Here is a 10,294-nt window from a genome sequence, read left to right as displayed (position 1 = left end):
TACTTTTTCACCCATAGGGTTATAAACCCATGGAACCGCCTACCCACCAAAGCCGTAAATGCCAAAACTCTGTTGGATTTTAAAATACAACTAGAACAGATCACCAGGGCAAATGGGGGGACCTTTGACAAGCCGACGACTGCAGGGGGGTTTGGGCAAAATATGACCCATCACCGTTTTCAGTAATTGGCATTTTTTCGGTATAAAAAGTCGTAATTTGAAAATGAAATAAGGTGCAGAGAGGCAGAATTCGGCTCAAAAATCACCCTCAGGAGTCAAATTTCCGACATTTCAGATATTTCGAGAACTGCAGGGGGGGGGGGGGGTTTGGGCAAAATATGACCCATCGCGGTTTCAGTAATTGGCATATTTTTGGTATAAAAATTCGTAATTTGAAAATGAAAATAGGTGCAGATAGTCAGAATTTGGCTCAAAAATCACATTCAGGACTCAAATTTCTGACATTTCTGATATTTTGAAAACTGCAAGGGGGTTTGGGCAAAATACGACCCATCGCCGTTTTCAGTAATTGGCGTATTTTCGGTATAAAAAGTCGTAATTTGAAAATAAAAATGGGTGCAGAGAGTCAGAACTCGGATCAAAAATCACGCTCAGGAGTTAAATTTCCGGCATTTCAGATATTTTGAAAACTGCAGGGGGGGTTTGGGTAAATATGACCCATTGCCGTTTTCAGTAATTGGTATATTTCCCGTATAAAAAATCGTAATTTGAAAATGAAAATAGGTGCAGAGAGTCAGAATTCGGCTAAAAAATCACGTTCCGGAGTCAAATTTCCGACATTTCAGATATTTTGAAAACTGCAGGGGGGTTTGGGCAAAATATGACCCATCACCGTTTTCAGTAATTGGCCTATTTCCCGTATAAAAAGTCGTAATTTCAAAATGAAAATAGGTGCAGAGAGTCAGAATTCGGCTCAAAAATCACGCTCAGGAGTCAAATTTCCGACATTTCAGATATTTTGAAAACTGCAGGGGGGGTTTGGGCAAAATATAACCCATCGCCGTTTTCAGTAATTGGCATATTTTCGGGATAAAAAGTTGTAATTTGAAAATGAAAATAGGTGCAGAGAGTCAGAATTCGGCTCAAAAATCACTCTTGGGAGTCTAATTTCCGACATTTCAGATGTTTTGAAAACTGCAGGGGGGTTTGGGCAAAATATGACCCATCGCAGTTTTCAGTAATTGGCATATTTTCGGAATAAAAAGTTGTAATGTGAAAATGAAAATAGGTGCAGAGAGTCAGAATTCAGCTCAAAAATCACGTTCAGGAGTCAAATTTCCGACATTTCAGATATTTTGAAAACTGCAGGGGGGTTTGGGCAAAATATGACCCATCGCCGTTTTCAGTAATTGGCATATCTTTTGGTGAGCCCGTAACTTACCCGGCACAGGAACGGGGCAATTAGCAAGGGCTATGGTGAGCCCGTAGTAGACTTACCTGGCACAGGAGCTGTGCTGTGTTCCAAGTTGTGTTGTTGTTATAGATTCAGCTACTCGGAACAAGTTCCAAGCAGCACGGGCTATGGCGAGCCCGTAACTTACCTGACACAGGAGCGGGGCAAGTAGCGGTCCAAGTTGTATGTTGTTGTTAAAGATTTAGCTACTCAGGACGAAGTGTCCATGTAGCACGGGCTATGGTGAGCCCGTAATTCCAAGTTGTAGTTTGTCGCTTATCATAAAGGGACAGATGCACCTCACTCCCCCATCCTCCTGACAGCCCGGACTGTCGGCCGTGACACCAGCCCTCAGCCCTCCTCCACCGGCCCACAGCCCTCTCTCTCTCGACCCAAAAATCTTTCTCTCTCCTCTTGTCCTCTCCTAATTCCCAAAGAGACTGACGGGTATTTTACCGAAAATACCCTTTTACCGAAGCCCATGTATCCCAGTATTATTTTCTTTTCGCCTGCTTCCTCCCTCTCTCCTCTACCACCCTCTCCTTTTCTCCTTTCCGCCATCTCCTTTCTATCCTTCCCTCCTGACATTTTCCTCTTATTTCCTACCCTCTCTAATCCACCTATCCCCCCTACCTCAGCTGTCTTTATCTCTCGCACGCTTCTTCCACACCCCTTCCCTGTCTATCCCTTTCTCAATCCTTTACCCCCTATTCTTTATCATTTTCAGCTTTCCTTATTAATTCAATAAAGTACATAATTGTTTTCCACAATACATAATATGCATAGAGCAAGTCACAATAGCGTGACTGAACACTAGACGCTCAACCCACACGCCTGAAAATAAAGGGAGTGATGACAGTACGGTCCGTCTTGGACCATCATCAGGTCGTGTACAGAAAGTGATGATTGATGAAGATTAAGCCATCCAAGAGGTGGCATGGGCATGAATAGCCCATAAAGAGTGGTGGTTGTTGTTTTAGATTTAGCTACTCAGAACGAAATGTCCATGTAGCACGGGTTATGGTGAGCCCGTAGTGAACTTACCTGGCACAGGAGCGGGGCTGTAACTTGTACAGGAGAGTGATTGATTGATTGATGAAGATTAAGCCACCCAAAAGGTGGCACGGGCATGAATAGCCCGTAAGTGGTGGCCCTTTTGAGCCATTACCAGTATCATTAGTTGATACTGGAGATCTGTGGAGGTGCGACTGCACCCTGCGTGACGGGAGATGTCTCCCGTGCGGGAGAATGGTGGAGGAAGCCTTTATATAAGATAAAGATATGAGGTGAAAGGCGAGAAGGTAACTAATAGAAATACATCAATGTGCAGAAAGCCTAATTGATAAGACAACGATGCAATAAAGCAAAAGAAAAGGAAAAAACAACAAAAGGGAAAGACAAATCTGAGAGCTTATAGAAGCTCAAGTTAAGTCAGATCACGTTTGTTAAAAAGGCGAGAGAATTTAACTACTTTTCCGTGAAATGGAAGAATCAACAGCAACAAAACTCAGGTTCATGTTGGCTCTATAATATCTCCTCGGCTCCAACAATTGTGTATTAGCGATAAGACCTGCCATGTGGGTATAATGACTTGCTGTTAATATATAACTCTTGAAATAGAACATTCTCTGAAACCGACATTATAATTATAAGGTGTGAAGAACAGATGAAATTGTTTATATAATAATCTAAGCTGAGGTCTGAGAAAGACCTTTTGTGCCCTCTGTAATTCTTTTTGCGCTACCGCTCACAGGATGAGTATGGGTGCACAATAAACTAGCCGCCTCCGGCGGCAACAATCAAAATTATGTTGGGTAATCACAGCCGATTCGCCAAGACGGCGTCTGTGAAGCAGACAAGGGCAGCAATGTAAACTAGATCACTTGAAGTATGTTAATCTGCCGGAGGGCGAGTTTTATATTAAAAAGGTTACAAGTTAAACTGTTCAATTCAGATAAGAATGGAAAGCGCATTACAGTGTTTCTAGTGCTGGAAACAGGTTTGGGATGAAAAAGTTTTTTTTAGCTTGAGAATATTCGCAGAATCAAGAAACTGGGGGTGGCTGATGAGTAGGGCCAGGGGAAAAGAGGGGGACGTGATGAGTGAGTGAGGAAGGTGAGTTAGAGAGATGAATGAATGTCCCTCATCTCACTGCTTGACCTCAAAAAGAGCTTCCTCATCTCCCATTCCTTCATTTACCATTAATTAAAGCCATTCCTGTTCAGGCCTCAAGGGAGCTCAGGGCCCAGCGTACCCCACTGCTCTCATGGTGGCTATTTCTACCAGATGACTGCTCTCTCTCTCTCTCTCCTTTCAGCTCCAGCTCGTTTCTTCTCTTTCACGTGAAAGTGCATTCAGAAGCCCTTTTTGTATCATAGGAAACTATTGATAAGGTTTTCCCCTCATTCAGATTCCTCCGTATGTTTTCTATTCTCGTTATTAAAGACATTTTCTGATAACAATTTTGTACTTTATATTCAGGAAAGGTGCTTTATTATGCATATATTTCTTTCTAACGTATTGGGAAATTACATTTATACATATTCAGACAAGAGTTCATTCTAAATATTTATGTATTAAGTTGAGGAATGTTTACAAAAAGTATGTATACAGCTGGCCTGATACATAAACAACCAAGGAATACTTACCTTCGTTGGCTTTCTGAATTAAACACGCTTTCCTCGAGATGAATGGATCAATCGTGCCAACGTTTGCGTCACGTGGTTACTGTACACGTACACTACTCGTACTGATGCAGGTAACTTGAAGGCGTCAGTGATACACCAACACTCGTGTTTATGTCAGGTGCTGAGGATACACACACACACACACACACACACACACACACACACACAGAGCTCGTGTCAGTCATGCACCAACGTCACCCTTGGAACCCTGTACAATACACCATCACCAACGCTCCAAAACACTTTATGGTCTTGCACTTAAAAATGTTCTCATTATGGTTTTGGGTCTCCACGTAATGACCGTAAATAAACCTTTGTAAACAGTAATAATTACATAGATTTATCAGAATATTAGAACCAAGGAAAGGCTTGAGGGGTCATATGACTATGCGAGGCGGTGGACCTACTACAGCACTGCTCCTGTGCCAAGTAAGTCCACTACGGGCTCACCATAGCCCGTGCTACATGGAACTTTTGTTCTGAGTAGCTGAATTTTAAAAACAACAGGTCTTAGCAAATACAGCGGCTTGGCTCCAATGAGTTCCCACCAACAAACACCTAACATATTATTCAACCATTTGCTTCGGTGCTGGACTTGGGGACAACATAATAGACCTCCGGAGGAATATTAAGGCCCCCTTACAATAACTTACTGACCAATCAGCAAGTATACTTTAGTCCAGAATATTGTCCAGGACCACAAGAGACTGTGTATATACACAGGTATATATATATACCGATGGGTGCATCTCAGTGTATAAAACTCTTCTATTCAACAATTCAAACGTCACATTCTTGTGAAGCGGTAAGTTGACCAGACCACACACTAGAAGTTGAAGGGACGACGACATTTCGGTCCGTCCTGGACCATTCTCAAGTCTTGTGAAGCGGTAAATGAAACTTGCGGTAAAGTTTGCTTCTATGAAACTAGTTGGAAAACTTGCTTCACACAAGTGTTATCCAGTTTCCACACCATTATTTCCCCATTTATGTTCAACATTTAAATCTTTCAACGTTGAATTCATTGATTCGATTTTTATTATTTATTTTATTTTATTTTTGTTATTTATATGTACAAAAGTTCTTACATTCTTGTACAGCCACTAGCACGCATAGCGTTTCGGGCAGGTCCTTAATCCTAATTTTCACACGCACACATCCCCTGAGTTGACATTTCAACCTTATTTGTATAACTATTATTAAATCCATTCCTCAGTTTTACATTGTATTAAATTATTATGATTTACTTCACGCCTGCCGAGAAAATGTCGAGGGTTCGCGTAAACTGGTCACTGGAAACACAAGGGACCAGATTCACGAAAGCACTTACGCAAACACTTACGAACGTGTACATCTTTTCTCAATCTTTGGCGGCTTTGTTTACAATTATTAAACAGGTAATGAGCTCCGAAGCACCAGGAGGCTGTTTATAACAATAACAACAATTGATTGGCAAGTTTTCATGCTTGTAAACTGTTTAATAAATGTAACCAAAGCCGTCAAAGATTGAGGAAAGATGTACACGTTCGTAAGTGCTTGCGTAAGTACTTTCTTGAATCTGGCCCAAGGTTTCGCCCCAGGACGATTCATATAAGGGCTCCTCTAACCCCGGCTCATACGATTTTTCAGATACCGGTTCTGCATTGCAGCTCCAATGGAAGGTTTCCTAAATTCTGTCCATCTTCAAAATGGCTCTCAAACCTCTGGTCACCGCCGCCTTGAAACAGCGTCGCGTACGCGGTTTAACAAATCCCAATTCTTGCGGCGGTTCTCCTCTCCCCAGTTCGAACGGAGATCCTGTGGGTTCCAGTTCGTGTGAAGATTCTTCAGGTCCCTGGCGACGTGAATATCCAGCTCCGCGGAGCCCCGCGGGTCAATGGGCACAGGTTGAGGAGTGAAATCTGGTGGATCCCCAGCTAGGTCAGCACCAGGGTCCTGGGGGTCCCTGGTGTTGAAGTCAAACTCCGAGGATTCCCGGGGGTCGATGGGGGTGGTCTCAGAGATGCTGAAGTTAGAATGCGTTAATCCAAGTGTGTTGGCGGCAATACTTGCCCTACCCTGGGGCCTTGAGAACTGTGGGAGACAGAAGGAGAAGAATGGTCATGACGATTTTTGGAGAGAGAGAGAGACAGAGGGACAGAGAGAGAGAGAGAGACAGAGGGACAGAGAGAGAGAGAGAGAGGCAGACAGAGACGGATCATTCACGCACCTTGAAGTAGCGGCAGAAGACGAGGTCGAGGAAGCAAGCCCTGGGTGCTGGGGGCACCACCACCAGCACCAGGAACAGCATCACGCCCTGCAGCGAGCTGAACAGCGTGAAGATCACCGCCAGCGCCTTCGTGCCTACCGAGTTTTCCACCAACACTTCAGTATACGTAATTACTTTATTTTCTATCTTTAATTGTACATATGATCATTTCTGTGCACTAAATATTTTTAGCATAAATTACATTTTGTTGTTATTATGTGTAAAAGATCTGAAATACTATTTTGGTATTTGATATAATTATTCTGCTTTAAAAATACGTTTTCCGTATTAAAATAATTAGCTTATTACACCTTAAAAAATAAAATCACATAATCTAATTATTTACAAGATTGAAGACACATCTGGCCTTTATTAACATTTCTTCTTAATTATTTGGTCATATTATATTTACCATGTAGTATCTATAAGATTCTAAATACATCAACACTAAACACAACTTTAAAAATACATATAAATTGCACAAGTTTAGATTTAGAAAAGACCTCTGTAAATACTGGTTTGGAAACCTAGGTTGGTCATTTATGGAACCGACGGCCGTGTACCATGGTATATATATATTTTAGACTTTTGGATTGTTTCAGGCGTAGGTTAGACATGTATGTGGATGAGTTTGGGTGGGTATATGAGGAGGAGCTGCCAGTCATGGGTCAGTGTTTGTGTTCATGCTGATGAACACGAACACGTTTTCTTAGTTATAAGGAAGTAAGGAAGGATCGAACCCTCTTTTAATCTATTAATTTGACTAGCTTCTTCGTTATTTCTCCATGTTGCTCTCATTTACGTTCGAGACGGTATCTTCGTGAGGAGGAGGAACAGAAGAATGAGAGGAGTACCAGTAACAGAAGAAGGCCGAAAGAAAATGGAGTGGCTTGCTCCCTAAGCCCGACTCTGATAGACGCAGGAATGCTACACAAGCTCGACTTTGAGCCAGTGGAGTGTTGCCAGGGCCTGACCTTGAGAGAAGTAGAGGAACCCGGTGAGCCAGGTGAGGCCCATCACGGTGGCCAGGGTGACGGAGCGCCTCAGCAGCAGCGTTTTTCTCTTCTTTTCTTTTTTCCCGCCACCAGAGCGACTCTCCCGCTGGCGTACCAACACCCGCACCCCGAGCACGAACATCACCACGTTCACCTGCGGCCAGGGAACAGTGTCATTAATTGATGAAGATTAAGCCACTCAAGAGGTGCCCACGGACAAATTAACTTTACCAATCATGACTGAGGAGAGCGAGAACCTTAAAAGAGCAAGTATATAATCTAACAAAGTTGTAGAGGCAAAATTTGCTAAGCAGTTTAGTAAAGAGGTTCTTAATTGTGTGGTCTTCAAATGCAGATGATGAGTCACAATAACGTGGCTGAAGATATGATGACCAGACCACACAACAGAAGATGAGGAGACGACTTATAATACGACTTGATAATGGTCCAGGACGGACCGAAACGTCGTGGTTCCTTCATCTTCTGGTGTGTGTGGTCTGGTCATCGTGGTCTCTGAAGTTGACACCAGAGGGCAGGGCGCCCTGGACCTACCAGGAGAATGACCAGCGCAGGCGCAGCAAAGGCCCATATCAGTCCCTGATCCATAGGATCCAGCCAACAGCTGATGAGAGAAATGTAAGTTGTGTCAATTTATTTACCCCCCAAAAAATTAAATCACAGTTTTAATCAATAGTGTATTTAGGTTGGTATTGTTATGGAAGTCTATTGAAAAATATGTAGATTCTACAGGTGTTGACAGGTGTGCAGAGGTGTACAACACGTGTCCCTGGAGATTCGTGCCAGTCTTGAATCCAATTTAAGAAATCGTACAAGGCGCTCTGTAGAGCTGGTAAGTCCTGTGATTTTTGCAGCGATTTTAATTTAATCCACAAATTCGATTATTTCTGCTATAATAATTAAAAAAATAATTAACCTATAGTTCAAGGCCAGTGATCTATTCCTCTTCTTAAAAGGCAACACTAAATATGGAACCCTCTACGATTGCAGTCATTTATGCGACTGTAATAATTCATTAAATAAGCTTATGGAGCTCATCTTGATATTATTTAAGGACACCTGGAAAGCACATTTTCTGACCCTCGGGACCAGTCTGTGGATGGATCTGAAAGAACTATGGGGTTTGTCCCTATCTGCCCACTCAAAAGTTAATTTTTGCTGTTTTTACTTCTTTTTAAACACGGACAGCCTGATAAATAATTTATATGCCACCTTTCCAGTACTTGATTAGTTTATGTATATCTTTATTCTGTTTCGATGAGTTATAGTTTATTTCTTGTGTTTATACCACCTTATGATATAAACTGCCCATACATCATGCCCACCTTAGAGCCCCGAACTACCACCCTCTGCCACAAGGTATTCACAAACTATCCCCCAGCTAAGAACCTCAAACTACCACAAGGTACTCACAAACTATCGGTGCCGTAGCCTTCAGGACTGATGGATGCAGATATGATCACGATGATCGCTGGGGCGCCGTAGGCCACTGCGTGATAGTAGGGCAGAGGTGACGTGGCCGTCCGGAACACCTGGAAGAGAGCCACGCCGGTGTAACACCAGGCAGAGAACATTGCTAGTCTGGGAAGTGTGTTGGTGGGAGTCCTTCAGGCAAACTCCCACTGTCACCCACCTGCCACTGGGAGTTTGCCTCAACACCCACCTGACCTTCAGAGCAAACACTGCCGCTCCTTCACTAAGGGAAAACTAACCTGACCTAAACATCACTAGTTATCCTAACAGACTCTTAACATTACAGTCGAACAAATAAAACCAAGCTGACGCAGACAATGACTACGCCAGCAGACAGTGAAGCCCCAGCTGTCAGCAGACACTGACCCTCACTAGCAGGAGGTAAACGCAGACGCCCTCGACCCCCATCCAGCAGAAGTAGGCCAGCAGAAGGTAGTGAAGGATGGCGGCCACCGCGGCGCACCCCACCTTGCTCTCCGTGCTGTCCAGTCCAGCTAGCAACACCACCTGCAGGAGAGACACGTGAGGGAGTGTTGGAGGCCAGACAGGGGAGTGTTGGAGGCCAGGCAGGGGAGTGTTGGAGGCCAGACAGGGAGTGTTGGAGGCCAGGCAGGGGAGTGTTGGAGGCCAGACAGGGAGTGTTGGAGGCCAGGAGCCAGATTCACGAAAGCTCTTACGCAAGCACTTGCGAACGTGTACATCTTTCCTCAATCTTTGACGGCTTTGGTTACATTTATTAAACAGTTTACAAGCATGAAATCTTCCCATTCAACTATTGTTATTGTTATAAACAGCCTCTTGGTGCTTCGGAGCTCATTACCTGTTTAACAATTGTAAACAAAGCCGCCAAAGATTTGAGAAAAGGTGTACAGGTTCGTAAGTGTTTGCGTAAGTGCTTTCGTGAATCTGGCCCCAGGCAGGGGAGTGTTGGAGGCCAGGCAGGAGAGTGTTGGAGGCCAGGCAGGGGAGTGTTGGAAGAAGAGAGAAAGGTAAATTTAATCGAAGGGTAGAGGAAGACATCAAGACTAACGAATGAAAGAAAAGGCAGATTAAACGAGAAAGTATTCAACAGTAACTCCATAGCATCAAGAACTTGAAGGTTTTCACGCTTATAATTTGGCGAAAATTATTTAACAAATGTTTACATAAATTACAAATGCTAATTTCAACGTCACGTGTCTTAATAATTGGTTAAAATATATACCTCAAAATTATTAACACAATCGTCTCACGCATCTCTCAGATAATCAATACATAACTTTAATTAACAAGGATAACTTGCTCATTACTCACAGATGTGGAACATATGTGGAATGGGAACAGATGTGGAATGCGTGATTGATGGGGAGGAACATGTGTTACAATGAGAGGTATAATGATAGGCTAACACTGGATAAAGGGGGGGAACCATAAATGGTGAGGATAGTGAGGATGAAAGTGATGACAGTGAGGTACATAA

At 43.2% G+C, this 10,294-nt stretch overlaps 1 protein-coding gene across 3 annotated transcripts in view; it reads right to left on the bottom strand.

Annotated features, from left to right (window-relative positions):
- Positions 1-3,969: 3,969 nt before the first annotated feature.
- LOC123770270 (latrophilin-like protein LAT-2) overlaps positions 3,970-10,294 on the bottom strand; it is a 29,078-nt gene continuing 22,753 nt past the window's right edge. For all 3 annotated transcript variants that reach the window (XM_045761963.2, XM_045761964.2, XM_069339882.1), the window contains 6 exons: positions 9,202-9,342; positions 8,776-8,894; positions 7,897-7,966; positions 7,324-7,498; positions 6,311-6,444; positions 3,970-6,174 (listed from right to left, as the gene is read on the bottom strand). In XM_045761963.2, the coding sequence (XP_045617919.2) occupies positions 5,809-6,174; positions 6,311-6,444; positions 7,324-7,498; positions 7,897-7,966; positions 8,776-8,894; positions 9,202-9,342 (1,005 nt within the window). In that variant the 3' untranslated portion in view covers positions 3,970-5,808. The remainder of the gene's footprint in view (positions 6,175-6,310; positions 6,445-7,323; positions 7,499-7,896; positions 7,967-8,775; positions 8,895-9,201; positions 9,343-10,294) is intronic.

This window comes from Procambarus clarkii, chromosome 42, assembly GCF_040958095.1.
Source record: "Procambarus clarkii isolate CNS0578487 chromosome 42, FALCON_Pclarkii_2.0, whole genome shotgun sequence".
NCBI lineage: Eukaryota > Metazoa > Arthropoda > Malacostraca > Decapoda > Cambaridae > Procambarus > Procambarus clarkii.
The sequence above is the reverse complement of the archived record's forward strand: the minus strand, read 5'-3'. Positions and strand labels throughout refer to the sequence as shown.